General features: G+C 40.4%; 1 protein-coding gene across 1 annotated transcript in view; it reads right to left on the bottom strand.

Annotated features, from left to right (window-relative positions):
• FHDC1 (FH2 domain containing 1) overlaps nt 1-18,183 on the bottom strand; it is a 30,782-nt gene extending 12,599 nt beyond the window's left edge. The window contains exons 1-5 of the mRNA XM_009956819.2: nt 17,707-18,183; nt 10,664-10,725; nt 9,983-10,085; nt 1,318-1,403; nt 1,132-1,232 (exon numbers count right to left, since the gene is read on the bottom strand). Of these exons, the coding sequence (XP_009955121.1) occupies nt 1,132-1,232; nt 1,318-1,403; nt 9,983-10,085; nt 10,664-10,725; nt 17,707-18,183 (829 nt within the window). The remainder of the gene's footprint in view (nt 1-1,131; nt 1,233-1,317; nt 1,404-9,982; nt 10,086-10,663; nt 10,726-17,706) is intronic.
• Nucleotides 18,184-19,739: the final 1,556 nt, after the last annotated feature.

Here is a 19,739-nt window from a genome sequence, read left to right on the forward strand (position 1 = left end):
CCCAGTCAGTCTGATTTGCATGACTGGCCTGATGCAGGAGCTAGAGACCGAAGTGTCTCCTCTGGAGGGAATGAATCCATCGGTTCACAGACGTCCTGAGTGAAGGACATCAAGGACAACAGGGTGCGGCTGCTTTAATATATAACATATTCCCTCACATATGTCTTTTGCTCAAAGCACAAAGAACAATGATTTGAGAGATCCCAATAAAAGGCCAAACTCAAACCTCAGCCTAAGCTAAGGCACATTTTTCCAAGTCAAGAAGGACTAGTTCAGTCCCCATTGGTGGGAAAAACACACCAGGCTCTTCTCCCTTTCCTGGTGCTCACAGTTGAATATTTTTACTACTTTGCCTTTTTATACCACCAGAAGCAGTCTAAACAGTGCTCTAGTAGCCTGTCAAAAAATCTGTCAGCATGAAATAGGAATTTCATATTGAGAAACAGGACAAATAGGCACTCAAGGCATTTGAAATGGTCGGCATTAATGTTTAACATAAACCAGGTAATGAACTATTTTCCTGCAGAGTAGACGACATCAGATTATCTTATGAATAAGCAGCTGCAGCATTTCAAAACTTGTGAAATGTAGAGAACAAAAGAGAAATGTAGAGAACCATAGAGACCAAAAGCAGAAAACAAAGGAACAGCAATAGTATTAAGTCTCTCTACAATAAAAATTTTAGCCCATCAATACTGCCACCTCAAAAGGCAATGGCATATAGAGAAATTTAGAAACTCTTCAGTGATTTTCTCTATGGCTCTCTGAAAGAGTGAGCAGAAGCTTAATAACCGCATTCAATCAGAGAGACAGCAATGCACGAACGAGCAAACTACTCAAAAGACGACTTATCCTAATTCAGCCATGGATGCCTTTGCTTCTGTCAGTTTCAGATACACTGCTTGTAGGCTTTGGTCATTAACTCATTGCTAGAGAGTCCAAAGTCTCCAGATTTTTGATTTTGGAAGTAAAGATTTGCCAGGCACGCCCTGATGGCATTTGTTAGAGGGGAGTTAGCTTCCTTTTAATAGCTAAGGTACCTGAAATTCAAGCTCCAGTCTTCATAATGCAGACTAATTAACATGCTAACAAAAACAAGAGTATTATGCATGTCCCAACATGCTTAATTACCTTTTGTTGCCCGTCTTATAATTTTCATGTCATCCTGTAGAGAAGCACAGGAGGGTGAGAACTCCCTCTCTAACACCATGGCTTCAATCCTCAGAGCATAGCTGGAGCACACAAACAAACAGATTTAGAACTGACAGCCGAAAGAGAACATTTATCATGAACAGAATAAACCTACTATCTACTTACTTTGGCACCTGGATTAGTAAATACATGAAGGAATCAGCTTGAGACAGTTTTGATACATCTCCATCAAAGGCTTTTAATTTCTTTACCTAGAAAAGAGAAAAAACACTAGCAAAGAATTTTATCAAAGATCAAGATTAACTTGACTTTGGAAGGAAACACCTTGAAAAGCAGCAAATTTAACAGGAGGCATTAGAGAGTCCACTCAGTGACTGACCGAACAGCTTCACTGTTCAAGCTCCTGTAATTTGCACACACCCCAATCACAAAAAAATAAAACCAGTAACATCAGTCTTCTCCCAAAAACCTAGCTACATAGTCCAGTGGAAAAAATACAATGCCATCGTTCTGATGGGTGATTCTCATTTCTGATCAATGATTTCTGATTTCCGACTCATCCTTTATATTTCTGATCAATGATTGCACTTATCGCTATATGTTCAGGACACCGCTGTCCCAGTTTCACCAGGAGAACTGGCTCTTTCCTACTGGTCTATTTGCTGTTCTCTAGCTGTTCGCCCAGGAAATAGCTGCCTAAGTGATGATCGGAAAAATGACCCTCGACTATTCAACAGCTGTGATATACACTTGGGCACAGCTTAAAGTTAACTTTGTTCAGCACTTCCAGCATAGCACTGCCCAGATCTCTTCGTCACAAAGCAGCTTCGGTTTAAGTAATGGGTTTTTTTCCCAGATACCTGCTTCAACCATTAGGAAATAAGTCTCTTAAGGAGTAAACTTCATGCTCTTCAGTTTGTGCTTTTTTTCACTCATATGAAATATTTTAAAGATAAATGCAATCTTGCATTTTAAATTATTTGTTGTTAGTACTCAGAGAACACCATTTACATGCAAAGGAAATACCACCACATTAATTTTGTCGATCTTCCTTCCCAGCTCCACCAAAATCCATACATTTGCATGATCTGGAAGCCTCTGATCTGCCTACATACTTACTATTTGTTTATATAGAAGAACTGGAAAATACATGCCCATATGTTTAATTGTAACTGGAATTTCTTCCACATCTTCCAACACAGCAACTGTGTCCAAAAGCAGAGCTCACTCTCAATTACAGTTTCTTCATTCATCCAACAAGTTCACAGCCAGTATCAGTTGTATGTTTCCACTGATTTACACACCAGCCCATCATCCTTCCTTTTCATAACATTACACGCAAAGCCCATTCACAACCACATTTACACAGATAGTCTCCAGTCTTAGAAAGCATATTCAGCTATCCTGGAGAGAGGCATACTCTATCAGGGCATTAACAGTTTTCAGGCTGCCATGATTTAGCAAGATATCCACAGGTTTTTTTAAAGAATCAGGCTACAAATTAATCACTTCAGTTATTTTTCTGCTTTCACAGTAAAAAAGTAACTGATTTGTAGTGGAAGACAGCATCGCTATGCTAAGTCGGTGATTTAAATTCTGAACAAGCAGAAGAAAAGGAGTCTTTCAACAGCTTTGTTCTGTGTTATTCCATTCTTTTTCCACATCATAAAAAAATAGAAATGTTGAGAGCACATGAAGAAAGAGAAAACAGAAATTAGAAATTAAACTTAGAACAGAAAAAACTTCCTTTTCAAATAAAAGAAAGAAACAAACAAAAAACCCAACAAAAACTTATGACCAAGAAGGAGAATTCTAATCGAAGAGCAATTTTTATTCAGGCTCTCTAACTCCCTTTCTTAACACACCCCCCCCCCCCCCCCATTTAACTCAAGACACTCAGACAAAAACTCCTTCTAAAAATCAACAGCATGCCCATTTTTTTGAGGCCTGAGAAAACTCCTAATTTACAGTCATTCAAGAAGTCTGCCAACAAAAAACAGGAAAGACCAGACATGACATTCCTGATATTTCTAAGGTGTTAAATGAGCAAGAAACAAAACCAAAATAAACACTTTTCCCTACATTATGAAGTTGGGAGTGGGAGACATCTACTATCTCAGTTACTCTTTGCAGAGTTGCCCGTCTTTGTTAGCGAAAGGTGTTCTTTAACCCAGCTTCCAAAAAAATAGTGGTCTGCAACCTAAACAACAAAAATTGCAAATTCTCCAGCCTCATTTTAGTATGTTGCAAATATCAAAGCGTGCCTGAAAAGGATATAGGCACTGAGGTTTGGGGTGGGAGGAAGGCAAGAAAAAAAAAAAGCAGCCCACCAAAAAACCCACCCCAAATCACCAAAATCAAGGTCATATAAACTATGGGCAATTATAGGAAGATGCAATTTTAAGATTTAAATGCACAAAAAGTGAACAACAGGAGATCCTGAGATAGTCAAAGGAATATTAACTTATTCATGCTACCTGTACTATATTTAAATATACTTTTGACAGTAAGTAGCAATCAGTGTTATCTATGTGGAATGTTAATTTTACAGACACTCAATGAAATAATCTTCTACCCTATTATATTAACAAAAAATGCTTGGAGTAGTGCAACGAAGTACTAAATCCTAGATTTCATCCAGAGGAGGAACTTTTCTACACATGCACAACAGAAGACATTGATGAGGCTGCCTTCTGACAGGTAGGATAGAGTGTGAATGTCACAATGCAAAAATCTTTGGGCAGCAGTCAGCCCAAAAGACAGTCTGTGTAATCAGCCTTAAAACAAAGATGTGCTCACTGCCTGGTTACAACACTTTTTCCAGCCCACGTGAGCCATCTTAACCCTCACTATCTTAGCCTTAGATGTTCAAAACTACCTTTGTAAGAAGCAGCAAAGAAGCTCACCTGACAAGCTCAAAAGCCAAGCAAGCTGGAGGATAGTGACCCATTCCACAAACAGACAAAACAGAAACACAGAAGAGTTACAAGGTCCTTTTCATCTTGGAATTCAGCACAGCATTGCCTGGTTCTCCATACATGTCTAAATTTTTGACACAGGAGACTAAAGCCTCTGTTGACTTGGCCTTAGAACAGCAAATAGTCTGGGGAACAGCTAAGGTAAAGTTAGGGCAACAATTTACTTTGTGTTCCCTCTTTATTACAAATTTCATGATTGAGAAAGACCAGTTATCTCACTGTGAAGCAGGGGGAAAAAAAATAAATTATTTGACCTAATTGACACTACCTGTAAAAGAACAGCTTCTGAACCCCAAAGCTAAAAATTACTGAAACACATTTTGGATGGTTGGCCCTACATGTTCCAAGGGAGGCTACTCAAAAGCCCGTGAAATTGGCCCCTTCTCTCTGCAGCCATGTTGTCCAAGTCTTCCCAAAGAGAACTGAGATTCTCTGATGGCTCCTAGAAGTGGGGGTCAAATTCAAATACCAAATGCAGCCAGGAACTGTAAAGAAACTATGGAGATCGACAACAATGCTCACTATTAATCATGTTAACAGATACAGTAGACAGGTTTAGAATTAGTCTGAGAACACGAAAGAACTAAAAAATTCGGTTTATTTTAAAATCACAATGAATAACTATCAGTTTCGGCCTTGACCTCCTCTCTTCAAGCACAAGAAAAAAAAATCTTTTCCACAACATTATGCAGTCACATACCAAGATATGGCAGTGTAATGTATACATGCAAGAGAGAATAATTACGTTGTATGCTCAGTTCTGTATTACTCAAATTGGGTGCAGAGCTACTAATTTAATTTTTCATTAGATTTGTATACGGAATATGTATTTGCACAGTCCATGCATGCCCATGCACACTAAATCAGATTTTAGATACAGAAGGTTCTCACATATGTAATTTGCACCACTTTAAAAACAGTTCTGAAACAGAGAAAGCCTGATCTTTGCTTTGATTTGTGAACAACTGGAGTAGATGTGTCTATTGCATGTATCACATTATTCCTCGCAGACAGGAAAGCTACTGCATTCCTGCCACTCAAGTTTTCAGTCATTTTTGAGATACCAGTAGCACTTATTTACAACTAGTGGGATTTTACTTTATGGCATAAACCAGGTATGTTGCACTCCTACGCAGGATCTTTGAAGAAGAGTATAAATCAGTACACCACACATCCTCGTATATGCTTGTAACTATTTCCCTGCATTCTGATCAAGTAAGTCAAATATTCCCAACGCTACAAATAAGTAAGTAAAGCCAAGTGCAATAGTCCAGAGGAGTAAACGTTTTTAATGTTTGGGTTTTTTTTAATGTTTCCTTACCATTGCAAACATTCAGGGCACTAAAGAAAACCAGAGTTAAAAAATACCAAACCCCCAAAACGCATCACAGTGGAATCCAACTACAAGGACATGTGGGAAAGCAGCTAATGTATTAGGTGGGGAGGCACCATGGGGCACATGCCTGGGCAGTGGCAAACCTCTTATCAGCAAATGGTAAAAGGAAAAGGAGAAAAACCTGCAGCTATCATAAGGGGCAGAAAAAGAAGCAGGAGATGAAAGCTATGAAGGATGGTCGGCCATATACAGCACTGGCTGAGGAAAGGAGGGGGCAGTTAACTACACAAACATGATTTGAAAAGGGTATAGCTGACAGACAGAAACAATTCCAGTAAAGCAGGTGACAGATGACTAGGGTTTTAAAACAGAGTATACGAGCAAAGGACAGGCTTGAGACATTATAAAGGAAGTTAAGACATTGTGTTGATAACCTGGGCGTGCATGTGTGTGGGTGAGCTGATCAGCAGTATAATATACTCTCTTCTGTACACATTTAAAGTACAAATTCTAGCTATTCTAGCTCGTTAAACACTGGACTCTCAACTTTTACCAGTCTGGGCCTGCTGAAGAGCGCAATGATCTGCACATAAAAGCAGCTAAAAGTTTCTCCTCTGCTTTGGTCAGGATGCTAGTAAATGGCAGCTCTCAGCCATTTTAACAGGATATCGTTAAGAAAGAGCTAGGAATCTTTTCAGAAGTGATATAGCAGACAAAGCCATTGCTTCAGTCAAGTCAAAGGCTCCCTGGAAAAAAACATAATCTGCAAAAGGGATCTGCAGAGATTCCAAAGAGGCATTTCTTCCTCTTACAAAATGCTAACCACAGAAAGGTACAAACAGCAGGACTTCTAACAAGGCTTACACAAAACCAATGATCTTATCTTACTTGTTAATGTATTGAGAATTTTTATATCCTTTCTTGGTCTTTTTTTAACCACTGTATGCTGGCTAGGCTGGTGCCACACCCAGAGCCCTGAACTAAACATTGAGCGGAACCTTGCAGCAAGTGCCAGGTTTGCCAGCTTCAAGAACTTGTCAAGTTTTTCAAACTAAACATTTGAAAATACCCAAAGTGTTCAGTCTGACAAAAGACTTCACAGCAGTGCTGATATTTCAATAATGGTCTTACACAGTTTGACAAAAACATCCAAAGAGCCAGTATTTGCCATTTACACACAAAAATTCCAACAGCTTTCATAGCAAACAGCTAGAAAATTACTAGTACTGACACCTATCTCTGCATTTAAACAGAGTTGTCATATTACAATCCTCCAAAATGAAAGAAAAATTTCGAAGACAACTGATGTTAAATGTATTTGTTAGCCTGAGTCCTTAGCCTCCATTGTCAAAAAGCTGTTCCATCTCAAGGACACTGGAATGTCCACCAGGGGCCTGAGATAATACGGGCTGAAATGATATAAAATATGTCACATATATCAAACTGGTGACCAAGGAAACATTCAGGTAATATATCACAACACTGCTAGATAAGGTAAGATTGGAGTATAAAGTCAGTGTTTATTCACACTAGATAAACTGTAAAGGTTGGTTGTAAAAAAAAAGAAGTGTGATGGCCCAGAGTTGCCCTTTCTACAGCTATGAGGTGTTCCTCTCTCCCTCCTTTCACTTTTATAGACTAAGGATTTATGGCACTGTATAAACCAAAAAGCAGAAGATGTCTCCAAACATAGTCATTGGGGTGGAGCACATGCCTGGCAGAGGGTACTTGGCTTTCATTCCAACCTGCAAGACAACTGTGCTACTGGGAAATGTGACTGTAAACACCTGAGCTGCTGAAGAGTATACAAAGAGGAACTACAGAAGCCCACCCATGGTTACACCAAGACAGTTAGCACTCATAACTGAGTAACAACTAACCTTTTAGGATCTGACTGCTTAAGTCAGAGATAATTCTCAAGCCCTGTAACAACAAAGCAGGTCTTTAGGAAAATGGGAAGTATCTAAGGGTAATACTGTTGCACCCTCAGCAAGGACAGGTGCAACATTCTGCAGGGACAGCCCAATGTAATGACAACTTGCCAAAGCTATCTCATGTGATAGGACAACCAGATCGAAAACAAATTAGGGACTATTAAACAGAATAGGAAACAGCAGAACAAATACCACTTCATCTGGTATCTCTAGTGATTTTGGATTATTTGTATGTGGAGAGGGACTGTGTAGTTCTGATGGCTTCCCCTTAGCAAACGGTGAATCGCTATTCCAGGAGACAGGTATTTTAACTAGGAGGCGGATAACAAACCAACAAAAAGGAAGCTGACATACAAGGAGAACAATGAACATACATTCATGGGGGGGGAGGGAGATGGAGACGAACAGCAAAAGCTCTGAGGCTCCTAAAGAGAAGAGAACTTATTTTTTAGCTGACTACACTAAAATTTTAACAGCCACAGTAGTGAGTTATTGGCCCCACTTTTTCTTTGAAAACTTGAAGTATGAGGACATGAAGGTACTGCAACATTTTTCCATACCAGCAGAAGCATCAGTCACTCACACTCAGCATCTTGTCCCTGTCCCATCCCCACACCCCAGCTCTCACAGGGAAAACTCCCAAGAAGTTAGAGGATTCTGGGGAGAATAACAAAGGGAAAGGGGATCTTTCCTTTTCCTGATGGTGAGCAATGAGATCTCTGAAGCACGGAACTAGTTAAATACATACAAATACCTGCACGCTGGGAACAAGCCTCTTTCCAGCCTTCCCTTGGAAAAGGCAACAAATCTAATGTCTAACACCCCTTAATTTCTAATACTCCTCTGTACCATAAAATCTTTCTATCAACTTCTCAAGTGCCTCCTTAAAAGCACTTCTTAAGTGCTCTGGCCCCACTATCTTGAGGGGCAGACCCGCTCCCAAATCATCTACCAGGAAATAAATACATCTTTTCACTCTTAGCATCACTTACTGGATACCTAACGCATCTAGCTGAGCATTGCAGACGAAATTCTGGTAAAATTCAACAAGTTGCATTAATTTCTAACTGAATTACAACTTTTACATCACATAGGAGTATGCTATTTGAAACATTTTCTACTTTTCTTAAAATAAGAACCAGGAGCTAAATCAGAAAGAGGAAAAGAAGAAAAAATACCTTTCTTTCAGTCTAATTTGCCGAATATACACAAAGTTAACCAAGAGTCACTTTCTTTTAAGTTAGTACTTCACTGTTCTCCTCTGTCTGACTCTTTCAGAGGAAGGAGATAAATTCTGTTTAAATACAGGAATATGTACTGAAATTCAAACAAAGAGGGAAGGGGGAATAGTTTTGAGCTCCCAGAATTAGTCACCTCTTTTTTTCAGATTAATTACATTTCAACTTGTTCATATCCCCCAACTCTATAAAAATATATTAATCGAACATAACAGTTTTTACAAGATTCCCTGCAAAACCAGCCCAATTTAGGGTTTATATTTGACAGCAAAGTAATACAACATGTTTTGCTGTTGACTGGATCTGAGATTTGCTGCTGCACAGAGGAAACAGACTGCTTTGACAGTATGACCTTGAAGTGGTAAAGCACGTGAGCTGAGGTTGATCTGTATGTGGACGTTAACTAGTAATTTCCCAGGTTTCAGCCATTGTTTTGATGTGAAGCACTCAAGCAACTCTAATGCTAATTTTGTCAAGTTTGTGGTATACATTTCTCTCAAGTACATACAAAGCGGTCAGTGGAAATACATGAGCAGACAAGGATCTGTGCATCATTAAGCAGGGCTCCCAGGTCAGTCGATGAAGCTTCACCTCTTTAATCACGTGAATGGACTTGAAAGCTGGGACTGGGAGGGGAGAAAGCAGCACTGGCACATGGGTCATATGGTGAGCAGGGGACACTGAAGAAGGTGCTGCTAGTAATTCTGTGCCTTCTAACATGTGTCCTTTAGAGCACTAAGCCATGAGAGCAAATTCTATGGGTGCTGCACAGCAGAGCAGCCTTTCTGCCCTGTTGGAACCCAACGACCCAGGCCCAGGAGCAGGCAGATCACAGATTCACCAAGCAGGCAGCAAACCAGAAGGGAGAAGAGACAGTAGCACAGAGCTACAATATTCAACCTGCAGGCACTGCAATGGGAAAGCATGAGGCAGGCGCCAAAGAAGTGAAACTTAATTTGTTTGCATTAGGATAGACTTTGATCCTGAGTTTTCTGACCCCGCCAGAGCAGAGTTATCTGCACACAGGAGGGTTCCAGGTCTTGCTAAAATGTTTAGGGTACCAAAGAGACCATCATAAGGGACATCAGAGAAACAGAAATACCTTATCAAGTCTTTCATTAAAAAGGACCTTGAAAGTAGGTGAAATTACTTGATGTGAAGGGAGTGACTACACTGCAACCTCAATACCACATGTCAAATGAAGACTAAACCTTTGCACTCAGTGGCTTCCTATCCCCTGGCCTAAGGAAGGCTTTGCAATTCCTCTTTTACAGACCTTCATATTGGAATCCCAGGCAGTAGAACTCTACAAAAAAATAAGTTCCACGTAAAACCATTATTTACCTCCTCTGCTTCTGGTAATAATTTAAGAAATTCATGCAGCAGTTCAGAACCATAGGGCTCACTTCTTCCATGATAAATATCTTCAATGATGGATTCAGCAGACCTTGAAAAAACAATTGAGCATACACATTTCTAACACTTGCAGGGTGAACAGTTACACAAATTGGAAAAAAACATGACAGGGCTCCTCAAAGACATTATAATGAGGTTATGTATCAGTGTCCCCAGCAGCGTTCTTCTAACACGACTTTTGGTAATGCCTTTACTGAAGGGCAACATTATCAGTGAATAAAGATAGCAGTGAAATAGCTTGCTCTTAAAAAATAATTCCTCATCTCACCCCTTTTTATTAATTCTTTATAAAATTCTTTGTAAAGCCAGTGAAAAGCAGCTCTCATGCAGTATTACATGAGATATAAGGGCTTCCCTTAACTATACCTGAAAACTCACTTCAGCTGGTTAACAGTAGCAAACTCTAAATGCTTGGTGCTCTCAACAATGACTCTCAAAACTAAACACATAAGAAAACAAATTATGAAATGTAGTTACTTATGACAAACCTGTATAGAACTTTAAACTCCCCATGGAACAGAGCACAATATACAATACATTTGATGAGAACTACAAAGAATTTCACACATCTGTAGCTTGCGCTAGCTGCATGGAAAAATCAAATCTTACTTTTTGAATTGTTTGAGAAATATCCCAATGTTCATGCTTCTTTTTGCATCCAAAATGGAAACCTGAGAGAGAAACAAGAAAGATTAATCTACCAATATGCAAGAAAATAGCATATAATGCAGATACAGTTACTTAAATTGCGACAGATAATTGCTTGCAGTTGCCACCAAATCACAGGCCAAATGAATGCACAGAGTCACTTCTTATCAACAAAGATCATGTATTACAGAACTAGTTTTTCCCAAGGAAATGCACAGCACACCCACAACACCTTTTTTCAAGTAAAGCAAAAAAAACACAGGAACATTTATAGAAGGAAGGAATCAAGATAAGTTCTATTTCATTGCAAAGCGAAAACTTTCTTCTTCCTTATTTCATAACGCTGCATCTGCAAAATGTTGTTTATCAACTAACACGTTGTACTGCATTAGAAGGCAAAGCGGTTAGTGAGCACCACACTTCAAAACCCACATATTCCAGAGGTTCTGTAACAAATGTGAGGATGGGTTTTTCTAAGCAGAGGTCACTATGCACTACTGATTTCATTCACGCAAACTAACAGCCACACTGATCCATGGAAACATGAGTAAGTCGATCTTGAATCAAAACCCGAGACAGATAATGCTCAAATCTGTTTGCTTTATCTAGAAGCAAACAGAAACCCGTAATAAAATAATAGTCTCTCCCTTGCTTTATATTTTAAAGTTGATTTGCTGTATCATCTTACATGTACAATTCTGGAGATTAAGCAAAGGAAAAAAAAACCCACAACTTTTTCCCTAATTAATTTCTTAAAAAATTTTAAATAAAAGTGTTAATTGTTTTTATACTAGTTTTTCTTCCTGTAACAGCATAGAAGTTCAAATCTGAGATGTCTGCCCCATTTTAGCAAATCACATCCTTAAGGCTAAAATTTTACCACAGCTATTTTAGTGAAAACAGCTACAAAAGTCGTGAGATTTACAAGGACAAGAGAATTGTTTCACCTTAACAGCGCCACCCGTCTGCCACAATAAAACAACTAAGCACACACAGATGTTCAAGACTGCTGTTGGACTCACACGAGGTTTGAGGTTTTGACAACTGGAAAGATGTCTTGACCTCTGTGACAGTGCAAAAATTAGAAATATATATATAACTGCAACATTGGCATCATCACAAAATTGAACTGGCCTGCAGCCAGCTGGTGACAGTGAAAAATATAGGTATGATTAACGTGCTACCCTCAATACACACAGGAGACAGCCCCCTCATCGACTGAAAGAATGAATCGAATTTAAAAGTTTTCTGAAATTTTGGAATTTCGTCTCTTCTGAAACCAGCAAAGACTAGAAAATACAGGAAATATTAGTGTATTAGTTTTAATTAGATGATTGCTAGCCTGAAGCCCTTTGGTTTTAGCATATGCAAAGATAAAGGGACAGAGTGTGGTTTATTCTCCTGTTATCTTAGGAGTTGAGAGGCCCCCAACAGATCATTAAGGGAAAGCCCTTAACATAGGACAGGTTCAACCATCTCTCCCCCTACAGTATCTAATCTTTTTCAAATGTTTTACAGCAGGGACCTCTCACTGACCTCTCAAACTGCCGCTCAAGTCTCCAATTGCTCTGGTCACTCCTAATTCTCTGAGTCCTCTGTACTAGTTTAAGCCTATAAGCTTTGCCATCATGACTGGGCTTTTGGTTTGTTGTTTTTTTTTTTTTAAAGGATATTCACAGTTAACCTTCTGTACCTACTATTTTCAGTCACAGTCAGTAACTGTTACGGTAAGACTGACCACCAGCTAGGTAAACCTTTGGTTTCCATAGCAAAACTTAGATTTGCAGTATAACCCTAAACAAAACCAGAGAATTTTTTTACCATCTTCCCTTGAAGAAAAGCAACAGATGGCAACATACACAGCTGCATTTGCCTTATCAGCACAACATAAAAATGTCATAGCTGTTCTTAAATACAAGAATCTTATACATACTTCTTGCCCTGTATATGACCATACTCTTATTTTTTTCCCTGATTTCTTGTTCAAGCCCACAATCAAAACACACGGCTCAGGTTTTCGTCACTCTTTGCTTGGTGTCTACTAGAAGATTATCAAAAGTGTTTAAAAAGCTGTCACTATTTAACTACCTTCGAGGCGTTTCCAGAGAGGAGCATAAGGAGGAGAAAAGGGGAACCTGGAAGATACTCCGTAAACACAAGTTCCTACTCCTTGCACACAAATACGCTATCTTCCATCTCACAGTCAGCTGTATCTTAGCCTTTACATCAGTTCGTAATGTCTACTCTTCTTCCCCACCAAGCTTTCATCTGACTTTGTCCTTGTAGAAAGCTGTCTGCATATGACTTCCTACCAAGCTGTTGCTTTTTACCCTTTAAACATTACTCCAGCTTTTTATAATTTCTGCTCAGTCTGCTCCTATCTTCCGTTCATACACATCTTCAGCACTGCTGCCAGCACAGCATGTTCCAAATCTCCATTCGCCACCTAAAGAGATTTTGAAGTGCTGTCCCCCAGCAATACCCTTGGACTTCTTGGACTGTAATTAAAAATTAAGAACAGACTTTCCTAGTCTCACTGGGATTCTCTATACCAAAGAAAACTCTCATACCGTTACTTATGATTTACTTCAGGTAAAATCAGGAGCGCTTTCTCCATTCTCACCTTCTTCAACAATCCCACCAAAGAAAACAATTAAATTTTTGCTTATCCTATTCTGGAAATACTACAATTCTCTCAGACAATTTGCACCATCTCAACACCTGCACTTTGCCAGCCAATGTAAGCATCGCTGCCTCACACACTTGCCACCTCTCCTTCATAAACAGTGCAATCTTCAAACCAAGGACAGCCGATGCGCTCATGAATCTGCTTCTCATCACCACAGTATGTGTATTTCTGAAAACTCCAGTACACACAGATCATGTGGGGTAATAACAGCATCAGTTTGACAAAAGTTAACCCATCACTGAAATACTCACTGGTTTAGTTGTATTAAGGGGAGGGGGAAATGACCTTGAGTACCATGGTGAAGTTGTGATGGTGGCAAGATGAAATCTGAACTTTGACACAAATTTGCAATCAACACAAAAGATTCAGAGGAGTGTTTTGGGAGACACAAAAGCCCCACATCAATACTAACTTCGTAGTGAGTGCAGAAATGCAATAGGATTTTAATGCCATGAGACTGTCAATGGAAGGGAGACAGGAACATGACAAAGTGGATTTATGACAGATTAGTGAAAGCAAAGCATTGTATGTATTCTTCAGATAAGAACAATGGGGTTTCACATGGTGGGATACAGTTTATAAATTACAGCAAGGATGGAACAGCCTGGTGGCACAGGCTTGGTGCTGGAGATTAGGAAGGATATAAACAACTTCCTGCTTCAGCTTCCACTCCCCTTTACAACACACTAACCATCACTGTTGAGTTTAATATTTTGGCCTCTATTCCTCAAGCCCCACGCACTGCCTGGAGTGGTTGAGGAAAGGTGCACTTCCACAGTGCAGCAGAGTGAACCTAGCAGCTTACTACAGGGCTGTCCCGCTCCATGTCATCCTCCTTTGTCACCTTCCTAGCCTGCTCTTTGCCTTAGGCAGGCATCTCATCGTTTTTTTTTCTGTATTAGTCCTCTGCTGGATTAACAGGTTGAATCAGCTCTCAAGAAGGTGGAATGAGCATCAAAGCCAGCACAGGGAAAAATGAGAGAAGACATGGCTAGGGGAGGGGAGAAGAGACATCCTGTTCACTCCTGCCATCATCCTTCTCTCTCCTCCTCTCACCAGCCCCTTGCACATGGTCTGGAATTTGCTGTACCCTTTTGTAAGCCACCAAAACTCAAAAAAAAAAAAAAAGCAGAAAACTACTCCAGTAGAAAACAAACAGAAAACCCCAACAGCATTCTGCTGAGCTACTTACTTAGTCTGTTTACAGAGGGTCCAATGTCTGCCAGAGCCAGCACACGGAGAGGGGGAGGTGAGGGACAGGAGCAGAGGGGCAGTTCGAAGGAGAATGCAAGAATATCTCCCTTGGCTGGCAATAAGCTGTTCTTCCCACTCCGCTGCCAGGCTAGCTGTAGCCTAGGTCAGTGTATGTTGTGCCATACTGTGACACCACTAAAGGATGGGGAAAGTAAATTGGTGTGTAAACCTAACTCTACACCCCCTATTTTTCAGAGGCTCAAATTACACGCAACTATAGGGCAAATTAAGCCTTTAGTCAAGGAAACATGTTAATTAATCTCCTAAGGGTTTGGCGAGGGATTGTTTACGAAAAGGAAAGCATTTGCTGGAGGAGTTAACTCAAATCTCAAAAGGGACTTCTGTTACAATGATGATGTTTAGTGCTAAGCCTCCAGAATCGGGATTCAATAACTCAAGTTTGACATCTAAATTCCCTGTGTAAATCACTGGCGAGTAAGGAATTAAATGGACAAGTGCTACTGTAAGCTCCTACATGAATAGAGAGCTTTTTCCAAAACTGCTCATGATTTCACAATCAACGGTGATCTCTGGAGAAGGTATGAAACTCCTATCTCCACCACAGTCTCTGGGGGAGTGCCCTCAACAGCAGCTGAATAGTCGCACTTCACCGCTTCCACCGAAGCTATGCCACTGCACTGAGAAGAACCCCATTGAGCCAAAAGGGCAGACTCTCTGGCCACACACTGTCATACAGCACTTTGGACACATGCTGGTTTCTTTGGATTTGGATCTAAGCGATACTTGAAGTTATCTTGAGAATTCACTGTTGACATACTATGCCAGTTAGACTAATTCCACTGTCCAAGCTCCAAAGAACATTTTTCACTGCTAGACCATAAAGCAGTTGCTAAAATCAATTGTGTTTTACACAAAAGGAATAGAGGTATTGAAATACAAAATGTCTTGTCCACTTCCCCCTGCCAGGCCAGCAACACAGCCGGGAACAGAACTACACCTTCCTCAGACCCATGCTAACATATTCTCCACAAGGTCACATGGATGCTGTGTATCTCAGCCTGCCCTCAACTCCTTTTAACCTCCATAAATTTTACTACAGTGAACTGAGGATAACCATCACACGTTACAGTAAGTGAGCAGCAGCCGGCAGCACAGATGACGGAAACCACAAACGTGCCTATGCCTCAAATCTCCATACTCTTGCTGAATGATGCCTGTAGTAATGTCAAGCATGTGAGCTGTCGTGTATCTGTGCTTCCACACTTCCAATAACACATAGCTCTTCAGGATTATCTCCTTCCCCTCGTGCCAAGCAGCAGTACTGAGAAGTCCATTAGCACACAAGAAATTACTCATCCCTGTCTGACACGCCATTGCGGCATGCTTGACAAAGCACAGCAACAGGAGTTGAACGTTTTGTCACTTAAGTACCGTAACTCAGAGGCAAGTCCTGTTGCCTCACCGCCTGCCACGTGTGAAGGCACCATGGGAGCCTTGAACCAGGGTGGATAGGCATCAGGCAGTAGAGATGCATTGGACCACCATATCAGCTCCAGATGGCTGCACAAAAACATTAACTTGGAGCAAGGCAGGTTTTTGTTTCCAAGGCACTGTATTTTAGAGAAACCCTTATTTTGCAGGCCTGTAATTTTAATCTCTAACACTGCTCTTGAACTGCCCAGGATGCCCCGAGTTTCAAGCTGTACATGAAAATGCATGAGTTCTGGAGCACGCTGGGGTTTTCTCTGCCCTGGTTACTGTACACCAGGGGCCACATTCAGTTTATGGAACTTATCCTCATTTTCACTATAACTAGAACTTCACCGCAGGCAGTCCTGAAAGGGGGCCCTTCTAAGGAAACACACAGGGCCGGAGTTGTGTACATGTGTATGCAGCACAGGAAGTCCACTCACTGCAAGCCTGATTCGAAGACGAACACAGCCTGAAAACAGCGCAGAGGTTAATGACTACCTCTGACAATGGCCCCAATTACTCCTTCCCGATGTCAGGGTTTCAGAGCCTGCAATGCACACGACTGTATTAAACCCCTTATTTTAGCCTATGTACAACATGCACACTATCAGTACACTGGTTTCTCACCTGGTCCCTGCTGATCTTATTTTGACATCTCCTGAATCCTGCAAGGCACCATCAAGTTCCTGTTTTCTCACTAAAACTGGGTACATTGTTACATCTCTTAACCCCATGCCCTCTGAATTTTGTTTACAAGCTAACATGTACGCAGACACACACTGGTGATTAAAACTGCATTTCAACCCTCCAATTACTTCACAGAAAGATCACTTGAGACAATTCCTTTCAGGCTTCACAAACAGGCTGTCTGTAAATCAGGATTTAAGGACTAGAAAAGCTACTTATGAGTTGATTGGATAGTGTTCAAACCTGAAAGTGCTTGGTATATACCTCCTCACCACCAGAACAGAAATCAGTAACAACCTTCAGACCTTCTTGGAAGGTTATTTTAGCATCCAAAAAAAGCAGGGTAGATGAAATAGTTTTCATTAGCGGGAAAGCAACATTTACGAAAGCTGAAATTTTAAAATTATCTCAATTAAATTCCCTTAATCACTATGTTCTATTTCCTCACTATCATACTGGCACTTTCCTTCCTCACGTCTCTAAAACATCAAGGATATATACAGCATTAACCCTTGCAATAGGATTCTCTTCCCCCCCGCCTGGTGCACATTTGCATGTAGAACATTTTGTCTGCACAACAGACACAGTGGAAGAGCTGAAGAGAAAAGTTAGAACACACCTGTTTCACACTGAAAACTCAAGGGCTATCCAACAGCAGTAAATAGAGATGCCTCAGCTCCCCCCACTTGCTTGTGTTTATTGTAACAGGTGATCAAATCACAGCACTTACCAAGTTAAAATAATAAAACATTGTTAGCTCTTTGAAAAACGTGTGCCACTAAGAACAAAGAGCTTATCCTCCCTGTTGTTCCCCTCTCCTCCAAATCAAGACAAATTTGCGGTAAGGATGAAACATGACAGAGAAAGAGACAAAGGCAAGTCAGAATTCACACCAATTTTACAGCACTATGTAAAAGAGAGGGTTTACTTCAATTCTCACCTCCTCTTTAGTCTCTTTAAATGAAGACTTTAAAGATCGACTTCGGGGGTCCTGGGGCTTGGTTTCTTCCTGCTGCCCAAAAAGTTCCTCTATTGTCTTTGTATCAATCTGATACTGTGGTCTTGCAGCAATCGTCCAGATATTGTTTTTACCGCGGACTTGTTCTTCAGGGATAGTTTTCCAGAAAAAGCTCCGCATCCGTTTTTTTTTGCCATGGTTGTCATGCCCATTTATCAGCTGCGGAGGTATGTTTGGCCCAGACAGTGGAGGAGGGGGTGGCGGTGGGGGCGGCATACCCGGGGGGAGCGGAGGGGCTGGGGGTGCCCCTGTGAGGGGACATGGCGGAGGGGGCGGTGGTGCTGCAGGCTGAGAAAGTTGAGATGCTGTCGTCGTATCCTCATTCATTAATCCCGTTGCAACTGGAATAGCCCCATTTTCCTTATCATTGACCAAGGAGAGACAATTCATAACATGCATTTTACGGCCTCTCCAAAGAGGAGAGTGTTACTTCCTGGGATCGGTTTGGAACATTGAACAGCAAGCGCAGCAGCAACTGGTATCACGCTCTCTCAAACTCTAGTCTGCCAGCAGCAGCAGCAACACAAGAGGGGACTGTACCATCTTCCCAACCTACGACAAAGGACAACAGGGAGACTCAGATCAGAGAGACTGAACGTCGTCTGTCACACTGAAAAGACATAAAATTAAGGTATAACAGCTATCAAGTTTTTAATCCAGAAGGGAAATTTAGTCAGTTAGAATTCTTTCCCAGGACAACTGTATAAAATTTATCCACACCAAGATTCCAAATAGCTTTGGGTACCTAGATTTCAAGAACATATAGAAAAATAAGAATACCTCTTAAATTGCCCACAGTAGATACTATTAATCTCAGTTCAGTGCAATTTTCTTAAGACAATATATCTATCTCAAATTATTAAAACAAACAAATATTATTCCACTCCTAATTTGAGATTATTTCTTTTAAAGGTGATTACACGCAGCTAGAAAATATACGTACTAACTGCGGTACTGGATTAACTGGATCAAACAGACCCTGTTTGAATCCTTTTAATTCATGGCTTAAATCCAAGCTGCATTAAAATAACAAACAATATGTCTGTGATTTAAGAATCTAGCCTAATATACTGCCTTTTCGTCTCTGTATTTTTCACACCATTGTCAATACAGGAAACACAGTGTGCAGTCCCTAAACTCTCTATGTTCACTGAACATAAACAACTTACAGTCTTTGCATTTTACCATTACTGGTCTGGTTACACTACCTCCCAAATGCACTAAGAGAAGAAAGACCGCAGTTTGATTAAGCTACCCCTTACAATTTACTTCAGTATCTAGGTTATCATAGCCAGTTCGATAAGCAGAGAGAAAGGACAGAGTTGCTGACAGGAACAGTAACCTACCCATCCTAAGCGCTGTACACACACCAAGCTTTAAATATTTAGGAAAGCTTTTTCATCTAGATTACCTCATGAAACAGCTTAACAGGAATCACAGTAGTTTCAAGCAATTTTTCTTATATTGTCACCTACCAATTGAAGATGCTGTTATTGACAGTAAGAGTAGGACTTCCACAAAAAGCACAATTTTGACAAGCCGAATCTATTAAAACATTTACTTCATGAGTCTCAGAGAAAATAAATTAAGGTGTTTCAAATACAGACCAATGAAGAATCCCATGGTTTCATGGAAATATGTAAGTGATCTAAAAAAAAATAAATCTCTGAATTTACCAAAAAATCAAAAATACCACACAAAATGTATTTAGGTAGAAGAAACACAGCCCCTGAGCAAAAATCAGTTGCAGGAAAGCTCAACAGAAAAAGCTGAAGTAATGCACTGGCACAAGAACAACATCACATCAGAAATCTGGCACTGATTTAGTCGTATGCCTCTTCAGCAGGGTTCACACAGAGCTAATAGCAACCCAGATCAATTTGACATTGTATAATAGTGATGAAAATCCTTCGCTATTTTTGCCAGAGATCCATCATCAGAGTGTACACGAACAA

Source organism: Leptosomus discolor, chromosome 4 (assembly GCF_034619465.1).
Source record: "Leptosomus discolor isolate bLepDis1 chromosome 4, bLepDis1.hap2, whole genome shotgun sequence".
In the NCBI taxonomy this organism is placed as follows: domain Eukaryota; kingdom Metazoa; phylum Chordata; class Aves; order Leptosomiformes; family Leptosomidae; genus Leptosomus; species Leptosomus discolor.